This window comes from Cygnus olor, chromosome 1, assembly GCF_009769625.2.
Source record: "Cygnus olor isolate bCygOlo1 chromosome 1, bCygOlo1.pri.v2, whole genome shotgun sequence".
In the NCBI taxonomy this organism is placed as follows: domain Eukaryota; kingdom Metazoa; phylum Chordata; class Aves; order Anseriformes; family Anatidae; genus Cygnus; species Cygnus olor.
This window is the reverse complement of record NC_049169.1, coordinates 42,488,757-42,511,144: the sequence shown is the minus strand read 5'-3', so window position 1 is coordinate 42,511,144 and position 22,388 is coordinate 42,488,757. Positions and strand designations below refer to the sequence as shown.

The 22,388-nt window shown below is 34.9% G+C and overlaps 1 protein-coding gene across 6 annotated transcripts in view; it reads left to right on the top strand.

The window, feature by feature from the left end:
- The window catches only part of PPP1R12A (protein phosphatase 1 regulatory subunit 12A), a 130,098-nt gene that overhangs the window by 87,176 nt on the left and 20,534 nt on the right, over window positions 1-22,388 (top strand). For 2 of the 6 annotated variants that reach the window (XM_040554021.1, XM_040554030.1), the window contains exons 9-19: window positions 267-394; window positions 3,816-4,031; window positions 4,807-4,901; window positions 8,274-8,396; window positions 10,262-10,423; window positions 10,864-11,040; window positions 14,870-14,960; window positions 16,774-16,971; window positions 17,148-17,316; window positions 19,325-19,443; window positions 20,147-20,212. In XM_040554021.1, coding sequence (XP_040409955.1) covers window positions 267-394; window positions 3,816-4,031; window positions 4,807-4,901; window positions 8,274-8,396; window positions 10,262-10,423; window positions 10,864-11,040; window positions 14,870-14,960; window positions 16,774-16,971; window positions 17,148-17,316; window positions 19,325-19,443; window positions 20,147-20,212 — 1,544 coding nt within the window. The remainder of the gene's footprint in view (window positions 1-266; window positions 395-3,815; window positions 4,032-4,806; window positions 4,902-8,273; window positions 8,397-10,261; window positions 10,424-10,863; window positions 11,041-14,869; window positions 14,961-16,773; window positions 16,972-17,147; window positions 17,317-19,324; window positions 19,444-20,146; window positions 20,213-22,388) is intronic. The other 4 variants (XM_040554035.1, XM_040554052.1, XM_040554043.1 and 1 more) reach the window with 3 other exon arrangements.

The window sequence follows — 22,388 nt, the reverse complement described above, 5'->3', positions numbered from 1 at the left end:
GTCTGTGGTTCTGTCTGTGCATCTCTGAGTGTTTTAATACTTCCTGAATAACAAAAATAAGTAAAAAATTATATGCATGAATGTTATGAAAAGAAGACGAACCTAACTAAGATATAGTGGGAGGGAAAGGAAAAATACTGAGGGATAAATAATAATGTTGGGAAAGTTGACTGACAAACTTGTTCAAAAGAAATTCAACTCTGTGTTGTGGAAGTGAGAGAGTTATGAGTGAAAAATGAAGTGAGAATCTTATAAATATTTTTCAGATAAGACCAAAACCTTGGCAGGTGTAACTAATAATGCAAATACCACAAGTACACAAGCATCATCAGTGGCTGTGACAGCACCTTCGGTAGCTGGTGGTCAAGGGACACCCACATCACCTATTAAGAAGGTAAAATAAAATACTTGTTGTGATTTTAGATTTCTGTTCTTTGTAAGCATACATTTTTTGTTACTTGTATAAAATTGAATTGTGTTATCCAGTGATGAAAATATGAATAGATTCCTAACATATTTTGTTTTTCTGCAGAAACTGTGTTTAATTTTTGTAAATTTTGAAATTTGAGTGAACAGTTTTGATTCTAAACAGGAATCTAAAATACATAGCTGCAATGTAGCTGAACACAAGATCCATTTAAAAAAAAGCAAAAATCTATTGCACAGTGACTGTAATTCGTGTTTTTCTGAAGTTATCTTCATCTTTCAAAAGTCTTTTTTTATGCCAGACTCCTCCTAAAGTTTTGGAAACTACTGTCACTCTTAAGGCAAGGGAGCCAGGTATGACTAAGGTACTTTTGAGAGTCCTTAGAAGCATTCAGCTGGTGCTAGAAGTTGAAAATGAGAGGCACAGAAATAGAAAATGATATTTGAACTAAGAAAATGCTGTAGGTTCTAGCCCTGATTTCAGTATGGTTAGGATCTAACGGAAGAACCAGAGGATTGGAGCACATAATTTGTGATTGGTGCAAATAATTTATTCGTCTCAAAAACATAGCCATCAAAGCCATATTGCTTATAGGAAGCTTGATTTGAAAAGTTAGTTGGAATGAATCTTGGGTTTGCTTGTCAAAAGGGAGATATGTATGCCTGGAGAAAAAAATTACAATAGATAATAATGTACAGTCACAAGGTTGTATGCAAGTCAATCATTCAGAATATATAAGCAAACTGGGTAGCAAGCCAGTAGGACTTCCTTTGTCATCCCTTACAAGTTTTCTTCACGTCATAATCAAAGCTTAACCTTCTACAGATGTTTTTGAAAAAATGTGACTATGATACACTGAAACCACAGCAGAGAGGGAAGACGTACTATAGGGGGAATATTATGTATTGCATTTAGCTTCCTGGCAATTACTGGAGTTGTGCTTTCATATACACAACAGAACCTAATAATAATTAATCTTAAAAAATATAGGTTAGAACCTAATGGTTAGCACCTTTTCATGTAAAAGATAAAGAGAATATACTTTAAATCGCCCAACTGCATCATATTATGTGATACTGTACAACAGGGTTGGGCCAGCTTTCCTGATCCTAAAAGCTGCTTTATAAAAATCATCATAACTGATGTCCACAAGATTTCTCTTTAAAAAAGCATTAAGAGCAAAAGGTAGTTGTGGGCATGGCTCACTGGCAGGAATGACTACTGTTTCCCTTCTCTGAGCCCTTGTGGCTGGGCAAACAGCTAGATTCCAGGGTGATCTTGTGATGTTAATCTAAACAGTTTGCACTGGCTGAGTTAGGAGTTACGGTTCATGGGAGCTCATGGGAGCTGCGTTTGGGTTGCTCAAGAGCTGCACAGAACTGAAGAGCCACAAGTTTTCCATGCAAACCGTAGCAAATGGGGCTCTCAAACCATAGCAAATGGGGCTCCGGGGGAAAGGGAAGACATTGTGAGGAATTTCTGGTTTGCCAACTGTACTTAACTGTAGAGAACACAAACATAGAGTGTGAAGTTAACTTCAGGGAAACAGGCCTACTGTATAGTTTATCTTTTGGAAGTCAGTTTAGTAGTACAAGCATTTCTGACAGTTGTTCAGTTTAACCAATATGCTCTCCACCCAGTTTTTGTAATGGAATTAATTATGTTTGCATGCTTTATATTCTAAGGTATCTAACACTTCAAATACTTCCTTTTTCTTGGAATTGTCTGAACTTCATCTTGCAGTGAAAGCTTCCAGCTTGTGCCTTTCAATCCATTTATTTCATACTATGCAAAAGCCTTTTAAGTTATATGACCTTCAGTGACAGGATGATTATCAAATCATTGCATGCTTGGGGTATGGCTTGGTATTCCAGAGTTGAATGATCAGTTAAACAGAATTTTTTCTTGGTACATGATTAAATTAAGACGTATGAAAACGTTTTGATAAGAAATAAGTATGATTTTAAGCTAATTGAAAACCTTTTGCAAATCAGTAACACATTAGCATTTAGTTTGTTCCAATTTTATTGTGTGGTAACTAATAGCTTATCTTATTTTTCTGTCTTAAAGGCAAAAAGTGCAGGTTAAAAGTACACTGCAGTTATCTTTCTACAATTAAATGTAAAAGACTCAGGGTTTTCTGTATTTACAAAATAAATGCCCGTTTATATTGAGGCTGATCATTTTGTAAAATGGTATGCACATATGACTTGGAGAAGCAGTTGCAGCTCATGTCAATGAACAAACAGGATTTAAACTGTTTTTACTAAAAAACTGTAGAACAGCACTGGTACAGGTACAAGTTGCCTTGAACCTACTCTTGCACCTGCTTCTTCAGGCTTGCGACATCTGTGCTACTGCAGTTACTCTTCTGATTTTACACCATAGATGTCCGAACTATATGTTGCTCACAGCAGTGTACTAAGTTTGAATTTGGGTTTTCTTCAGTCTCTGTCGCATTCAATAATGCTACTTTCTATCTGAGGACACTAAACTTGGGGAAGTATGTGAGTAAAGGTGTGGGTTTGATAGCTAAGCTAGCATGTGATCATATTAAGGGATCTCAATGTAATATGAAAGATAAGAAAGGTAATGGACATGTTAGTGTGAATCTTGTAATATTCTCCAGCATATGATGATTTAGGCATGGACCTGTTAGGTTTACAAGCTTTGCTGTCCTATTCTATGCAAACTGTAGTTCTGTCACTGAGCTAGCTAAACATGTGCTGTGTTTAATAAGAATCTGTTACTAAAGTTGTAATTGTCTTTCTGCTTTTTGGTATTATGCGGTGTAATGAAGAGCTACATGACATAAGCGTGGGAACAAACTATGTGCTTTTGAAACAACCTTTTGTTTCTATTTTCTGTTCTTTCAATCTTCATCTTTGTCTTGTCTTAATTGGCTTTAGTATGATTTCATTCCTCCTATCATGCCTGTCGTGGAGTCAGTAGATCCTGCATCATGGAGGCAGGGCTTGCGCAAAACTGGCATTGTTCTTGTGCCCAATAAGGGTGAAAAATCTATGGTGAGGTTCTGGTGTGCACAGGTTTGTGTACAGGTTGCAAAATAACATATTTAATCAAAGTGTTGATACCAGATTTGCATGGTTTTAAGTTTGCATCTCCTGATCACTGTGTTTATTACAAAGTGTGAGTTTTTCCAAGCTAACTTCTAGAGGAGTAGTATTCCTTGACCAGTTTTATGTTTCTTATCTCATTAACTAATTCAAGAGAAGAGCGTGTAGGTTGTCTTTCACCTTAACTCCTCTAAGAATTCAGTACTTCCATGATTATTAAAAGTAGTTGTGTTCTCAAATCTCTGCAAGGATCGTGAATTACCACTGATAATGCAAATTAATAGCCTATAATTTGCTGCTGTGTTTTACAGTTTCCAACGTCTACAACCAAGGTTTCTCCCAAAGAAGAAGAGAGGAAAGATGAATCTCCTGCTTCATGGAGATTAGGTCTTAGAAAAACTGGTAGTTATGGTGCACTTGCAGAGATTACTGCTTCCAAAGAAGCTCAGAAAGAAAAGGACGCTGCAGGTGTTATGCGTTCTGCTTCAAGTCCTAGACTTTCCTCTTCGTTGGACAACAAAGAAAAGGTAATCTTTTTCAGTGTGAAATAGCATTTTGACGAACTTTGCTTAGTGTAGGTGTTTATTGTAAAAGGAAGACATTCTCTTTAGAGTTTACTGCACATTTATTCTTTACTAAAATTCCAAACCATTAAATTATACAGCTTCTGTGTAGTACTTTAAAAATACAATATGCACCTTCACTGTCTGGTGACCTGGTACATGGATCTGGGGCTTCTCCCTTTCTGGGACTTTCACTGACAGTAGTAGTATTTTTTACAGTTAAGGGAGACCAGAGGGTTGACAGTTTCAGCATCATTTGGAGAGCAGTGTTGATAGAATCTTCTGAAAAAGGAAGCTCTTTTTGTATTCTGTAGTCTTTTTTTATTTACAAAAATTTAATTGCATAATTAAACACAAATGTACTGCAGTCCTTAGCAAAGGACTAATTTGGAACAGGTATGCATATAACATATGGTTCTTTTTCAAGTACAAATGTTTAAATCTGTTTTTGGGATAGGGAATAATACTAAACTATACCATATAAAAATACTGAAATAGTTGTTTTCAGTAAGCAGTTTTCTGTTTCCTGCCGTTTAAATGGAAATCAAGTCATGCATAACTAGCAAGAAAACATAAACAGTTCCCTTTACCTGTTTTAGTCTTTATGATATTTAAAGCTTAAAACTCATTTGTATAATTGGGTCACAACAAATACAGATGAAGTTGTCATAATGATGATTTTCCAGCTTATAGTAGTATAATCAATAATAGTAGCACTTGGTAAAAATATGTCTTTCAGGAGAAAGATGGAAAAGGAACGAGACTTGCATATGTTGCACCTACAATACCAAGACGACTGGCCAGTACCTCTGACATTGATGAAAAAGAAAACAGGTGACTCTAAATTTATAATTACTGTTAAATATAAAATTATGTGATTTTAGAGTAGCCGACAAACTTGCAGATATGAAGACAATGCTGGTTTATAACATTATACTTTTCCATAGATTATGCTAATCTGTAGAGTAATCCCAAAGGTTTTTGATTTTGTAAATCATAAATTATTTTATTATAGGAGCTGATCTGGGCATTAAGTGTTGTAGTTTTAGGGGAGAAAATAAATGCAAAATAAAAAATTGTAAACTTTAAACTATTGAAGGGTACTGAAAGAATTTTACTGATTTGTCTTGAGCCATCTCGTGCGGATACTGGGATTCATTATTACTTCTGCTGAAGAAAAATATATTTTTCTTATAGTGCTTGGTAAAACTATATCATGCGTCAGCAGCTGTTTGCAGAAGTCATAGTGGTTCTTTTGTAACCTTCACTTCTATTTTTCTTGTTTGCTTGTTGGCCTTTCATCTTCTTTTGGAGATACTTTCTTTACTGATATTTTTTATTCAGCTTTCAGTATAAAGGGAATAAAAAGTTCAGATGCATAGGCCTGTCACCTGTTAGTATTTGGAATGCTTTCATGACATACTTACATTGTCAGAACCTTCCAATTTTTTCACTTCTCTCTTTTATTGCGGTTCTATTTGGCTGCTTTCACGAGTTTCAATATATTATACGTAGTACAAAATGTATGTCTTGTTTCTGTCAGATTGTGTCTAGATAGCTGAATTTTGGATGACCTGAAATGAAAATACTTCTCATTGCTCCACTGTAATCATTATCTATAAGATTGACAAATCTTATGTCTGAAGAGGAGGTTTTTTGTTGCTATTGTTGAGAATGGTTCAGTTTGGAGAAAACACAAGATAAATGCTGTTTTTTCTTAAGCTTGCAGAATACTGTTGCCTAAGTTCAGCATCTGGGTGACAAATTCTGTTTTGAAACAGGGATATTCCAGTTCTCATACTCCCCTGAAGTTCAGCTTAGTTTGTTGGCGTCTGTTTTGTTACGCCCTAGTTGAGTTTGTAATCTCAAGGAACACGGACCTGGCAAACGGCAAAGTCAGGACCCTGAACTCGCACAGAGCAAACTTCCAGCTGTTTGTTCCAGTGGATGAGATGGAAGTGGATGAGTGGAAGACTGTCGTTAGGGACAAAGGATCTGAACAGATGTGGCAACTCGTTAAGGATGCCTTAGAGGGCAAGAACTCTTCCATCCACATGTATAAGAAAGGGAGCAGGGAGGGCGGAAAACCTGGATGGCTGAGCAAGGACCTGCTGCTCAGACTGAGGTGTAAGAAGGAGATGCACAGGCAGTGGAAGCAGGGACATGTGGCCTGGGAAGAGTACAGGGATGCCCCATCCCTGGAACTGTTCAGGATCAGGGTGGATGAGGCCCTGGGCAACCTGATCTAGTGGGTGGTGTCTCTGCCTATGCAGGGTGGTTGGAACCAGATGGTCTTTAAGTTCTCTTCCAACTCAAGCGATTCTATCATTCTACTATATTCTTATTTGAAGTTGAATGCATTAGTCAGTTTTGGTTTGTTTATAACAGAGATTGTTCTTATTTCATGTTTTATTCTTTTACGAGCTTCTCAAATGACTGAAACTGTCTTGACCAGATGATAATTTAAGATTGGGATAAATATTTAATTGTAATTTTATTTATTAGAATTTTTTATTGTTTGTAACAAAGGGATTAAATGTTGGTGCAGTGTCAAAGTTTATTTTGTCTCTTTGGCATACCATCATGATTTATTCACAGACACAGTTCCAAAAGCGGGTACCAGCAATATTACGTTTTTCCTCGTGTGTATTGGGTGACCTGAGATCAGTGTCATTAGTCCTGACAGTGTTGTCTGAGCAGTTGACCTGAGAATATTCTTCATTCCTTGGTGTACAAAAGGTGAAGCTTTCTTTTAGGCCAGCCTTTTTAGGCACCAGTACCTTGACTAATGTATGACTTGGCAGACAACCCAGCTTATTTATTTAAAACCATAAGAGATTTTTGACTTTTAGTCTGACCTTTTTTATGGTGACCAATTTAACTCTCTGCCCTACAGATACATTAATTAATTACTAAGGGTTCTGCCCATGTCCCAGATCTCTATCCTTGTTGCTTAGCTTAATGCTGTGTTCTTGTTCCACCTGTCTGAACACCTGCTTGTCTAGATAATAGATGATGTCGTGTAATCCATCTAACTTTCTACTGTGAGTAATGGAAAGGACTTCCAGATGAATCCTAGTTGGGCCTTTAGATAAACAAATCTTAGACATCCAGCCTCAGAAGTGTAGCCAATGCTACAAGAAGAGTGCTGAAGTCTGTAGAGTCTTGGCAAAGCTAAACTTTCAGCAATTATTAAAATCTGTCATGCGGCAGGACTTACTTAAGATGTATGGTAGGTAATATCTCAGAATTAGTGTTTCTCTTTGTTTGTAAGACGTAGCATTGCGTTGGCCTGTGTTTGATCCTTTTCTGCGGTTGTTTGCAACCACAGAAGTGCTACCATACATTTTTGTGCAACAGGATATATTTGGAGAAAATTCTGAAGTTCACAAGTATCTTGAACATGAAACACCTCTTTACAAGATTTTATTTCCCCTCACATAGACAGTTGCCTTTTATATATAGTTTTGTGCAAGACATTTCTTTCTTCCTTCTATCTGAACTTTGCTTCATATCTTGAGCTTATGTTAGACACTGAGTTTTTTGTATTAGTATCAGTTTTCAGAGCCATTTTTCTATGCAGATTTTTGCAAGGTTATTTCTTCCTGCTATAAACTGCAACAACAGAATGGAAATTCCTCATGACTAAAGTAATGTCAGCTAGTGATACGTGGCAGGCCACTCAGGAACGGCTACTGCAGACCTGTTTACACTAGCCTACAGTATCATGAGTTCTAAAGGGTAGTCAGCTTTTGAACTTCGTATTATAACATCCACGAATGAATAATCCTATGAAACTAACTTCTAAAAACACCAGGTAGTTTTCCCTTTATTGCACTGGGTTATCTCAGGAGCAAACGAAGGAGCCTCTTGATCCTTTTTGCAGAGAAACAAATCCAACAATGATCACAGATAAAAGCTGATGTTTGACTTCCTATTGATTAAATCCCCTTTAACAGTATTTTTCTGAAACTTCTTTTCTATTATACTTCAAACAATGTTAATATGTATCTGATATTTTTCTACAGGAGCTTGAAAATTACTGTATGTATCAGGTCAATTTATTCCTGTTCTGCATTGTTACGTTTATTTTAAATGCATTATCCACACACAAGTTTTTCATCTTTAATTTGAAACTCATTTTCAGCTTGCATCAAAATCAAACTGCTTTAATATGAGTGTGCTAAATTAAAATCTTATTTACAGGGACTCGTCTGCTAGCTCAATACGTGGTGGTAGTTCCTATGCAAGGAGAAAATGGGAGGAAGATGTCAAGAAAAACAGTTTGAATGAAGGTCCTACATCATTAAACACAAGTTATCAAAGAAGGTGTGGGATTTTCTCTTGTTTTAAAATCAAAATAATTTTACAAATTAAAAGAAAAAAAAAATCCTGAATCCTTAACTTTGTAAGGACAGTTTAAAATTGAATGGTGACATGTTAAAATGGCGTTCATAGTAATCGCAAAGTATGTACTTAAGCTGAGGTACAAGCTCATGTGCTTGTTTTAAAGCTACACCATTTTACCAGCTTAGAGTGTTACAGCAACTGCTACATAAAGTTATATGCTTTTTTATTCCTATTGTTTATTTCAGTTTGAGGTTATTTTGACTCCTTCCAGATTTGATCAGGAACCAAAGATAACTATTTTAAATGTTGGAATAGTAGTGATTCTGTCTGATATCTGAAAAGAAGAGGGAAAAAACATTGAATTCTGCTTGTACATGATAGTATCAGAGGTCTTGGTCTGCTGTCCATAGTGGTAGATTATCGCCATGCCTACCTTGAATATCACCATCATAGAATGAACATGTAAAAATAAATCTCACTTGAATGTAAACTAAATAATGATGAATATGAAAATAACTTTCAGGTGTACATGGCTCTCATCTTGCAGGATTTTCTCAGAATGGATCATATCCAGGAATTAATACATGATTAATTTTACTGTGTAGTTTCAGTGAAGCTATTTGAGTGAAGTTCTTCATTGATGTTAATGAAGTGGGCAATAAATATCTCAAATGAATAGATCAAAAGTTTGACATTCAGGTAGCTGAGTTGCATACTGATACATGCTGATGATGTACATGGTGATGGGTGCTATCTTTTTCAGTCCTGACATTGATGTGTTTTCATTAGCATGTAGTCAGGCCATTTCATACAGTACAGTACATCTTACATCTTTGCTAACCTCTTGCCTTAAAAAGAAAACTACGTTTTCTTAACATGGAGTTTAGGAGAAATATTGCACAGATTTCACGTTCTGGGTGGAAAACATTAACAATTTGATTTATGAAAACTATCTTTGCGTGATAGCTTTTATCAGTATTTATGCTCCAGACTTCAAACACCATGTACATATCCCTTTAATATGGTGCATGGTGTTTTAATTGTGTATTTCCTTAGCTGTTCTTGTACAAATGTTTTTTTTCTTGGCCATTTTAGAATTGATAGCAAAAGAAAGAAAGATCAATAGCAGAATGACAAACAGACATTTTTCCTTAAATCTTTTCTAGTTAGTAATGTGATGTTCTGTTGGTCCTAACTGTGGGTTCTAAAGTTTACACATGAAAACATCCTGACTTGGTACTGTAAAATCTGTTCAGCCAGAACCAGTGGGATAAGAATGTGGAAACGTCTGCATCGTCGTTACAATTAGAACAGCAAGGGAAAAGCATGGGTGGGAGGTTAATCTTTCTGGGAGTGATGAGAGGTTTTTGTTTGTTTGCTTGTTTTTTTAAAAAGGACGTCTGTTGAAAATTGTTACAGGAGTGATATTAATGACATTTTCTTTTCTGACAAGCTGTGGAGTAAAGTTCTGTATTTTCAGAGGTCTTCAGTGTGGGTGAAAGAGCAGCTTAAAAATGGAATGTTGAGGGCTCTGTGTGAATACTTCGGTAGATGCAATCAAGACAAGTATCAACCAGTGAGATGCCACTTTATCTCCCATTCCTGTGGAGGAATGGTCAGGTCTGTTGCCTTCAGAAGTTGGAACTTAAAAGTCCTTCTCAATGAAATAATGAAGAAAATGGTGTTTGGAAAAGCTTCTTTTGCCCAAAAAGTTTCCAGAACTCAATTGAAACATAGAATAGACAGGCAGGAGTTCAATGGATCATTCACAGCTTTGTGATATTTTAATGAACCAAGAAAGATAAGTCATACAAATGTATTCATTGTAAATGTCTCTCCTTCAGTGGCTCCTTTGGTAGAAGACAAGATGATTTGATTAGTTCTAATGTTCCAAGTACTGCATCAACAGTTACCTCGTCTGCTGGTCTTCAGAAAACACTGCCCGCCAGCGCAAACACTACTACAAAGAGTACAACGGGTTCTACTTCAGCAGGTGTACCAAGCAGGTAATGCCACCAGTATACTTTTTGTTGTTCTTTTTTTGTCAGGTCTACTATGTGCTTATGTACGTGCATGCGTTCTTGTTTAGTAGATCATGGGGCTCTGGATTTTTTCACTTTCCTGTTCAATTTCTTTTAATTTTACACAATTTGGCTCAAATTATGCATGGCTTTCTACTGTAAAGTGACAGCCATGTTGTTATAAATAAATCCAATATTCGAATCGAAGGGTGAAGAATAAGAATCTAATTACTGTGAACCATTCAATTCCTAATTCATTCAATTTAATAGCTCGAGTTGAGCTTTCACAGTAGAGACATTTCTCAGTTTGCTTTTAAAAAAAATCCGTCCCTCAAGTTACATGTTATTAGTTGTTTAGTAAAGTGCTTTCATTGTTTAGCTGTTTCCTTTTCTCTTTTTTTGTGTTGCTGCTTGTTATGCTGTAGTACCTCAAATCGTTTGTGGGCTGAGGATAGTACTGAGAAAGAAAAGGAAAATGTTCCTACAGCAGTGACGGTTCCTGTTGCACCATCTGTTGTAAATGCTACGGCCACTACCACAGCCATGACTACAGCTACTTCTGGCACTGTGTCCTCAACATCAGAGGTCAGGGAGAGACGGAGGTGTGTAAAGGTCCTAAGAGTAATGTTGCTCTTGTACAAAAATAATCTTTTTTTCTTATTTAAAGGAATATGTTGGTTACCACAAATTTGGATAGTACAGTATGTAAAGCAGTGGTATTTCCTTGCTGTTTACTGAAACAACTACCAAGATGTCTCAATTTATCTATTGATAAATCTCATCTGTGAAACTTAAACTTTGATATTGTGTATTTTGGCTGTCCTTGGGTTTGCATTTGGTATGCAGTATTTTTATATTTGTATTTCTGTTAATACATGAGTCCTGTGAAAAATACCCATAATGGAACTACGTAAAAAACACTGAATTAAAAATAAGAAAATCAATAATTACTTATTGCAAATGCATTGCTGCTGTCTACCATGGCACATCTATTGTGCCAGAGGCAGTATGCTGACAAGTTACTACGTAGTATTTTTTTCAGTCATTTTGTATGTCTGCCATTACAAAGACAAGAGTGTTGAACCAAACACATTTTGTTCATTTCATTGCAATCATTTAGGGTCTCTTCCATTTGAAACATGATAAACAGTTGTAAATGCAATGGTTTAAGAGCTATTCAATATGAAGAAGGAGTAAGAAGCTGATGTAAATTTTAAGAATACAGTGTTTTTTCTGTTACACCTACATGGAGGATGAGTTACAATTGATGCATATTTATGTTTCCATAAATAGGTGATACCTACTATTTATGAAAGCAAAATAGTAAGATTTCACAAGGTTGTTAATTCCTGTTAGTTTTCCCTGGGTTCTGATTATTTTCGATATTTATAAAAGTTTATCCCTTGTCCCTTCTGCTGAAATGCACATTCAGATTTCTGTGTTGCTGCTGTATTATTTTTGAAATGCAGCTACTGTCAGTGGTGGACATGTATCTCTCCATATGTTTACAGAGGGAACAAAGCTATTTGTTGTTAGAGAAGAGAGGCAGCAAAAACATTCATAGATTCCACATACCTTTAGCCATGTTTAGGATATTCGTAGTCCATTTTCCTGTCATATCCCAAACTGCGATAACTACCTTCTTTTAAATGGGGATTTTTTTCTTCCATGATTCGGGAGGTGTCCACAGGTGCTTACTGCCATTTTCATAACAACCATAGTCAGAACCTGCATTTTCCGTAGTGCAATTTGACAAAGCAAAAGCAACAAAATGTATCATTTTTCCAAAAACAGTTTCAAATTTAAAATGCAAATGCTATTTCAGTCTCATATGAGCTAGAAAAACGAGGAGATCTAGAATTAAGGCTTTCGCTGTCTCGTTTGCTCTGACTAACAAGTGTATACTAATATACGTATACTACATATGTTTTAGATACCTGCAATTGGCCTGAAATTCTTTCCTTTTAATCTGACTCAGGGCCAATTGTATAATATACTGTTGTAGATGTATTCGTGATGGCGTGTTAAAATATCCATTAAGTGTTAACAGTCAGCAAAGTCGGAATAATAACTGTGTGCATGTGAGAAGGTAGTACCCTTAATATGTGCACATGCATATCTATCTGTATATATACAGATACATATCTCTGTGTGTGTGTATGTGTATCTGTGTATGTTTATATGCACATGAAGAAATTTTGTCCGTTCATGAAATATTTTATGTTAAATATTTTCTTAAGAAATGAAGTTGATTAATCCATATTTATGGACTGGAAGTATGTTAATTGGAAAGTATGTTTGAAGTAGTATTTCAAATAGTATATGAAAAGTAAGCACGTTATGAATTACTTTTAGTAACGAAATATGTAATAGTGCATCCTTTCAGAATGTACTGAAGAAGCTATATTCTTTATCTGATTTTCAGGATTGCTTTAAAGAAACACGGAAGAGAGTGACAAACTTGAATCTTTAAAATCTTTGTATCATGAATACATAGTTGACCTGTGAGGCATACACAGAGGATGCTGGGCCAGTTTCCAGTCTGACAGTAGCTATAGAGTTGTCATTTTCCTTCAGCAAGGTTTAGAGCTTTTCACATTTTTGGAGGGTAGGATTGGTATGTACACCCATTCCTACAGAGCAATTTGCAGCAGTTTTCAAACTGTAAAGGTTACACCTGCTCTGCAATCAAAGCTGTCTTAGGTAGGTTAAAGCTTATGTCTACCTATGTGACTGAGCAATATATTGGCTGACTCTAAAGTGGAGTCAGTGCAAACCAGATTTACATGATGAATTGTATTTCAGACTAGCTAAAGCAGCTAGTAGGCACCCTTTTCCTAACATAGATAGGACCTAAGGGTCTAGGAAAACAGACAATCTTATCAAAAATATTATTTGCAGGAGAACAAGATAGAGAAATGAAATTAATATAGTTCTTGAGAGGGGATATTTCCGCATTTGTAAATGTAACAGCTAATTATATTTTTTCTCTATTTTGGAGATAATTTGTTTAGTAGAGATAGAACACGGGTGGTAAAACATAGGCATAATAATCTGTGTAAATGAAGTTTATTTTAAAAACTTAGAACCATTTCAGAACTGTTTTAGTATGCCCTAACCTGAGAAATACATAATTAGGTGACCAACAAGATGCTTTTTCCATAGATAAATGTTTGAAGTGTTAATACATGATAGCTTCCCAAACAAAGTATTTAAATCTGAGGAATTTCCGGAAGAACTTCTTTACAGTTCGGGCGACAGAGCACTGGAACAGGCTGCCCAGAGAGGTTGTGGAGTCTCCTTCTTTGGAGATATTTAAAACCCACCTGGATGCATTGTGTAACATGTCCTAGGTGACCCCGCTTGAGCGGGGGGATTGGACTAGATGATCTCTGGAGTCCCTTCCAACCTCAACCGTTCTGTGATTCTGTGAAATCATTAGCCAATTATTAACGAATTAAATATAGAAATAATATAGTCAGAAAATATCATAGGGTCTGATTCTGCTTTTAATGTAGCTAATTTTATCTAAAGGATCTCAGAGGGGTTTTATGTCTTAAGCAACCCTTTAGCAACCTTCAGTTTCTACTTTTTCAACTTTCTCCAATCCATTTAATCTAAGGATTAAAAAACATAATGGTAAATTATAAGAGCATTCTCAGAATGTTATGTAATAGAAAATCAACAAATGCATTAAAAATTTAAGTTCTTTAACAATGGTTTTACATATATATATTACATACATAAATATACATATTTATGTATGTGTACATATGGATTTTTTTTACCCAAATTGCCCAGGTTGGAAAATCTCTTTAAAGAGTCCTGACCTTGCATGTTTACTGAAGTAGCCCTTTGCCTTTGATTACAATTACTTGCTTACTCTGCAGGATTGTTGTGGGATTCCTGAGGATTTATTTTTAAGGTCTGTTGTTTTTAAAGGGCGTTGGATTACCCAAATCGTGGATGATTCATGTGAAAATATGGTAACTACCTCCTTAAGGATTTTTAATCTCCGGTGCAATAGATGGTATTATTAGGATTTCTGTACTAGCAGTACATACTGATTTTTCTGAAAGCCTAAAAGTTATGTTAAGGGTTTACCTGCATGCGCACTTACATCACACACACATATTTTGTTTGTAAATTTTTATGTTATATTTAGAGAAAAGCAAATCTAAAATAAGTAGAAAAACACTATTTTTTAATTGAGTTGTAAGGCCACTAGCGTGATGAACAGGTTATTATGATATAGACGAGATAGTATGTATGATATATATAGTATATATGATATAGTAATTCATTTCATATCTTTAAAGATTTTCTTCTAACTGCTTTGGTTTTCATACTATGTTGTGAGTTTTTTTCTGACATTTAATGCATTTGTACAAAAATTACCATTTGCTGACTTACTTGTAATTAACTCTTTAGATCATACCTCACTCCAGTACGGGATGAAGAGTCAGAGTCCCAAAGAAAAGCTAGATCCAGGCAAGCAAGACAGTCTAGAAGATCTACACAGGTATAGTTTTATTACAGCTTCTACATTTACAGAAACGTATATAACTCCCTGAGTACAGTGAAGTTTTAATTTCCCATCAAAACTCCAAATGATCAATTGATCTTCCTGGTATAAACAACTTGTTACCAGATGAAGTAAATGCCTCTTATTTCCTTTATTCCCCTGAAAGCTTGAGGACCCCTCATTATGTCCTGGAAAGTGCTTTTTCTGATCACCACAGAGTAATTTAATAGAAATTTGAAAGCAGAGATGCTTCCACTGGAGTTTTTGTTTGTGTTCTGTGAAAGTGGCTTACTCAAGTAATTTTATCGCTTTTATTTAGATATGGACTTTCAATTCTCCAAGAACTAACAGCTTCTGTCTCAAAATTTTACTTGAGAATTAGGCATGGCATATAATATGTATATTTACATACATTTTTAAGTCTTTTCTGTGTATGGACTATTGAAGGTAATGTGATTGAGTTGACCAACATGTAGATAGATGGTAAGATCTATGACACAGAAAATACACATTCAGCCTACTTTCCATGGATACTTGAGAGTATTGGGGAAGAGGTTTTTGATATTTGATATTTTGATATATTTGGAAGTTTTTCCCAATTTCTGTGAGAGCTACCTCATACTGAATTGCAGCCAGTGCAATCCTTGCATAGAAAAAGATGTGACAGTAGCAAAATAGATGATATCTAAACAGTACTTGAATGCTTTGTGGGCACTGGAGCAATTACCAGCTACTATCTTCTGTAAAGTGTGTCTACCCTTCTCTCCTTGTCCGCTGACAAACTGAGAATAATCAGCAAAATTGTCCTTAGATAAAACAGAACAAAGAAATACTTCAGCCAGCATCCTTATCTGCGTTAAGGCCAGATCTATAACTAAATTATTTACTGACATTACTTTCAAACCTTTGTAATTCGAAACCCCTCAAATGTTTCTGGTTACTTTTCCTATTGAGAGATCCACATTGTTTGACATGGGTTTATCATAGTGGAGTTCTTTTCTACTTCTTGGTAGTAATTCAGAGTCCTGGAAGATTGTTAAACCACAGAGCAATTCTTCTTGAATCGTTACAGTGAAAAAGCTGCAAGGAATTACTGTGTTACAACACTATCAGCATAACAATCAATTAAATAAATAATGAGCTGGGTATTTGGCTTTGGAATAGGTCACAAAGAATTTTGAGCAGTATCTCCATGAGATATATAAGTTGAAAATTGCAGTATAGAAAAGTTATCTTTAATTAAGAAGTTGTTTGCATTCTGGCTTCATTTGAAAACTAGCGTTTAGCCTAAGAACAGCAAGGAAATAAGAAATTAGTTACAACTTTCTCTAGTGCTCTCAGTGTATTTCTTTGATGTGTTGTTAACCTAAAAATCCAGACCCAGTGAGTGAATTTGTAGGTATTAATATTTCAATTTTTTTTAAGTATTGTATTTTCAAATGTTCTTTCAAAAATGTTTATTATGGTTATGATGATATTGGAGGGAGCTAGTGGATTCTTTAATGATTTTGACATGATTTTCTACGTGATCTGTATGTACTAGTTCAACTAAAAATGGTGTTACTGGAGAACCTGTGGTGGATCACATTAGAGCAAACACTTGCTGCTAATCAGAGAGGGGTATTTGGTTCCAGGATTCAAGAGAAAAGTTTATAGGTAGAATATGTAGGTAGAATGTATTTTTTTTTAATAGAGAGAATTAATTTTCTTAAGCTGATTTTTATATTTAATAATAAAAAATGTGATCATCTATATTAATACAAGCTGAATGATATGTTGTAACATTGTTTGCTGACTGCTATTTTCACAGGGTGTAACACTGACAGATCTTCAAGAAGCAGAAAAAACTATAGGAAGAAGTCGTCCTACACGAACCAGAGAACAAGAAAATGAAGAAAAGGAAAAGGAAGAGAAAGAAAAGCAAGACAAAGAAAAACAAGAAGAAAAGAAAGAATCTGAAACTAAAGATGATGATTATAGACAAAGATATTCCCGAACTGTTGAAGAGGTATTTTCATGATGGGTCTCTTTAGGTAGAGAAATTATATGAATCTTAACTCCAACTATAATACTGTAATTTTGATATTACTGTAAGCAGTCATTTACATATTTACGTTTTAATATCCTGTGGTTTATGTTTGTTTAATCTTTGTAAATTAATTTTGACATTTTTCTGCTGAATAGCCATATCATCGCTATAGACCAACTTCAACTTCAACTTCTTCATCATCCACCTCTTCGCTCTCCACCTCCACTAGCTCTCTTTCAACTTCAAGTCAACTAAACAGACCAAACAGCCTTATAGGTATAACTTCTGCCTATTCTCGGAGTGGAACAAAGGAAAGTGAGAGAGGTAGGAGTATTATCTGTGAAGTTGTTTTTTTTTTCTTTTAATTGCCAAAGGGCAATTTATGTTTCTAAAGACTGTTCAAAATGGGGTGTGATATGTAAGACCACTCTTAGATATATGTCACTCCAGGTTCTTGTAAGAAATTCCAAAACTTGCATGTAGAGAGGACAAAAGACTTTGAAGACTTGATGGTGTTTTTCAGTCTTACGGTGTGTGAGTCTGGGTTCATTTCTGCTTTCACACAGCGACTGTAACAGAATATCACGCTTCAGAGTTTAAAAGTGCAGGTGTTGAGGAGGAATTTTACTTGATTAAATAATCGCTAAGTAATTGGGGAGGAGGGTTAGTCTTACAGTGAAGGAATGAAACGATGCTTTCGTGGTTTCATGAGCATCTGAAAACAGGAGAGAAAGGGATACTTCTGGTGGTAGTGTGGTGTTAGTTCATAATACATAGTGGAACCACACTAATATCTAACCGGTTTATATAATTGTACACTGAGGATGAGATGCTCGATTCAGAGATCAGAAAGATGCTTTTCCTTGATGTCACGGATTTTTTGCCTAGAGTTTTATTCAAATGTGAATTGCTATAATTCTTTAAAAATACTGTACCTGATCAGTTACCTATCAAAGGATGAAGCGGCTGACATACATTGTGATCTCCTCTACTCTCTCTGAGGTGTGGCACTGTTAAGCTGGGAGAAATACATTAATTCAAGTCATTGATTAGATATAGGATTACTGATTGAAAATGGTTATTTTGTTATACAGAGGTTCAGATTAGATGATCCATTGATCAAATCTCCATGAACTATGCATCAGTATCACCAAGTTCTCTATATTGGTATTTTCTGAACAAGTTGTTAGGACTAAGCTTCAGTGTTAAGTTTTCTGATTTTATTCCCCTCCATCCTAACATGACCTGAAATTTGGAATAAATTTTTTCAGTACTGCATGCTTACTTAAGGAAACTCTTTCTAGACTGTTCTGTGGAAAAAAAAATGGGTAAATATTAGCTACAGCAGGTTTTTTTCAAATCATGGTTTTAGGAGGAGAAATACATTACTGTCTGAGAAATACAATACTGTCTGAAAGCTCAAAGGTAAATCATCAATTATTAGGAAAGGTCGGTGTTCAGCATGACTACTTATATTTCTTTCTTCTTTGTTTAATTCTTGCTTCATGCTAAAAAATTCATTTACTTCTGAAGAGCAGTGATGATACAGTTAAGTTAGTAGGGATGCTATGATTTGAACTCAACTGTATGGTTTCTTTCTCATAAAGGAATAGCAAACTGAACAAACTTCCTAACAGGTAAATAACTTCTGTTTGGGCAGGTTTGTTTAATTTTCTTTTTTGTGCAAGTTACTTGTAGGAGACCAAACGCAATTCTGAGGTATTATGTCAGTTTTGAACTGCAATTGCATTTCTTTTAAAGAAAAAGGAAATCTGTATTACAGAGTTAATTTAATCTTTGAGATCCAATTTTATTCTTCTTTAGATGGGAAAATGAAGAAGACTAATGAGAAAGGGGACTCTAAGGAGGACTTAACAGACTTTTAAAACATATTTTTTTAACAAGGAATTTTTGATGTAAGCAAAAAAAAATCTTGTTTGAAGGATGATAAAGAACTGTCTTATCTTTTGTACTTTTATATAACTACTGACACAAACGTTAATGAATTATTATGTGAAAGTTTTGAAAATTGAATTTTAAGTGCAATTTATGGTGTGTTACTGTTACACTGAAGCATTTTGTTTAGGTAACTGTTTGTTTAGGTGGAATTAGTATTTTGAAATTGCTGTTCAACAATTGGAATGGTATTTATTTTAGAGCTGTGTTCTGAGGAATGCATATTACAGCAAACCCTGTGGTGAGGTTTGTAGCGAATTTATTTCAGGTAAAAATATCAATTGTAAGCATTTTAGAGACTGAGAAATATTTCAGTAGATTTTCAGAAAATCAGATTATCCCATACTTAAATGAACAAGAAAGTTGTCATTAACAGAAGGGGGCAAAAAAGAGGAAGAAAAGGAAGAAGATAAGTCACAGCCTAAATCTATACGGGAAAGGCGGCGACCAAGAGAAAAACGACGATCTACAGGAGTTTCTTTTTGGACTCAAGATGTAAGTAAAAGACTGCTACTGCTGATTTATAGCAATGATGCTGATTTGTAGCAATATGGAATGCATATAGTATATTCTTAACATGGAGAACAGTTTAGAATAATAGAGTATTTCACTAGCTTGTTCTGGAGAAAATGGTACTCATTCATTCTCTGTTTCTCCGTTGTGAAGCTTTCAGGAGCAAATTCAAAATCAAGTCTAAGTTATGCTGGTAATGCTGAAAAAAATTCTAGAATACTGTAATAACCTTAACGTAATAGGAATTAATCATAATCTTTAAAAAAAAAAAAAATTGAACAATTCTTTTCTATTGCATGCGTACCAAAGCTGTAAGAATGAGACTCATCTGGCATGTTACAAGTAGCTATGTACTTAAAGCTGAAAGAACTGTTGTCAAATTAGAAGGAATATCACCAGTGTTTCAGCAGATTACCTTTCCCTTTTCTTTGTCGTAGGAACAGCATATAATTTTGTAAAAGCAAGATTTTTCAGTGCCAAATGCAAAGCTCTGTTTCCTCTGCTGGTACCGAAAGCAAGTGCTTGTCTGAGAATTTTCATCTTACATCCCATATATGCTCTGTATATTTTAGATAGGTAGAATTCTACTACTCGTAGCTTTTGATATTAAAAATCTAGAACACATTAAATTCTCAGAAAGCTTTCAACAGCTTAACTGTTTTTCCTCTCCCACCTCTTTCACCAGAGTGATGAAAATGATCAGGAACACCAGTCTGATTCAGAAGAAGGAACAAATAAGAAAGAAACTCAGGTAATTAAAAAAAATGATAACTTTATAACATATATCCTAATTGTAAAACTTTCAGTGCAGTTGGATTCAAATAAAGTAATGCATATGATGAAGTCCTTATGAGTGCTTTCTTAGTCATAATTTGATTTTGTGTTTCAGTGCCATTTCCTTTGCAGATTTATAGTGAAAATCTTGTCTTCTAGCATATTTATGAACTGCAGAATTTTATAACAATTTTAATGTGTTAACAACAGGTAAAACTGTCTTTTTCTCTTCCATTCTGATTATGTAGAATTAGTACCCAGAAGGTGTTGGTGAAATTTCTGACATATAGGTCAGGGACATGTTGCAGCAAGTAACTGGAGTGAGTTTTCAGATTCTACCATGCAAATATCTTTGTTTCATCTGCTCTTTTATTTTCAATGAAATGATGTCCTGTGACTAATACACACTAGAACGTTTTTAAATTAAAAAGTGGTGTTGATAATGTAATTAACATCTAATGTGAGAAAATATTAATATAATAAAGCTTAGAAAGTTAAAGAGCACAATGCACCTGATTTCTACATTGAAGAAAGAAGATTTCTGAACATCCTAATTCAGTATTGTTAGTTTAGTTAAAAAGTCAATGGCAAACAGTATAATTGGCTTGATTTGATGTGAAAAATCCTTATAAATTGATGCATGAGAGTGGGATGAAGAGGGCTTAAAAAGGAAGTAGCAACTTAAGCTATACTATAAAATGGTGTAGCAGAATGTATTTCTTTTGACCTAATCCCTGGAGTAACACACTAGGGAATCAGGGTCATTATTGAGTAATAAAACTCAAGTGATGTAAAAGCTTCCATTACATGTCCTTAACTGGTTTAGATATTGGTTCGTTCCATCCCCTTTTGTTTTGCTGTATTTTTGATTTCCCTGCCATGTTAACATAAACGCATAGTCGTCTTTCCTCTCCTCCCACCAGTAGCTGTTGTTAGATCTGTAATTATTAGATCTGTAGTTATTCCATATTCTATTCTGTAGAAACTTGTTCTGCTAGAGTGTAGTCCTTGTAATAGAATTAGACTTATATAAAACTACAGTGAAGTAGTGGTAAATCAGGTGCAAAACAGCTTATCAGAGCTTTAAAATGTTATGTAGATTTCAAGTAGTTTCCTCTCTTTGATGAACAACTGTTTAGAGTTTTTCAATGATAAACAAAGAACTAAACAACTAACTTCTTACAGTACAGTATTTTGCTGCCTCTAGAAAAAAGAAGTGGAATAGACTTTGAGCATTCTAATGGCAATCTGTTACCAATTCTATGACAAAAAATGTATTTTTTGATTTTACATAAACTGCACTTTTCTTTTTGCAGTCGCTAAATCCACTTACAATTGACACAAATCTTGCATGTTTTGTTGTAGAAAATTCATGATTATTTGGCTATAAATCCTTTTCATTTTTGAGAGAAGGAAAGAGATGGAATAAATTAGAATTATAACATTCAGACGTTCAGAAAATACTTATGCTTTTTCAGTTGTACTGAATATTTGATGTACTACTCAGAAAACAGAAGTCTTTGGAAAGGCTGAAATTCTCTGTTACTCCCTTATGTGGTGCTGCTGTTGGTTTTTTTTGCTTGTTGAAGCTACAAGCCAGAAGTAGAAGATGGTAACTATAAACTTTGAAGAGCTTTGGTGGTAATTCAGGAATTTAGAGGAGGTCAAAAACAAGCCTTGCACGTGCTACAAAGAAAACTAAAGGGCCTTAGACAAAATAATTTCCAGCCTGAAATCTTTAAGGAACTTGACAAATGCTTATGCTTTTCATTTCAGAGGTCTTTGAAAGAACTGTCTTACAAGATTTCAGTTTGTACTTTCTTGTTCCCTATACAGAACTATCTTTTGACATCTCAGTTGATCATTAAAGGCGAACAAAAAGGAGAACTATTAAAATGAAGTCAAATTTTGCTAGCACTATGACAGTTGGAGGCTGCTGTAATGAAATTTTATTTAGGCTTTTGAGTGCTACGAGATGAAAAATTCTTTAATTTGCAAAACAAATGACATGTTACTTACAGGAAATCGTTGTTCCTCTAAGGAGGATAATCTTAGGTTGTAGGAAGACAGTTCAAATATAAGCAAGTCTGAAGATCATTTTGGCAGCTGGGGGATTTTATATAACAAACTGTTCCAGTGAAGCCTCTTTTTCA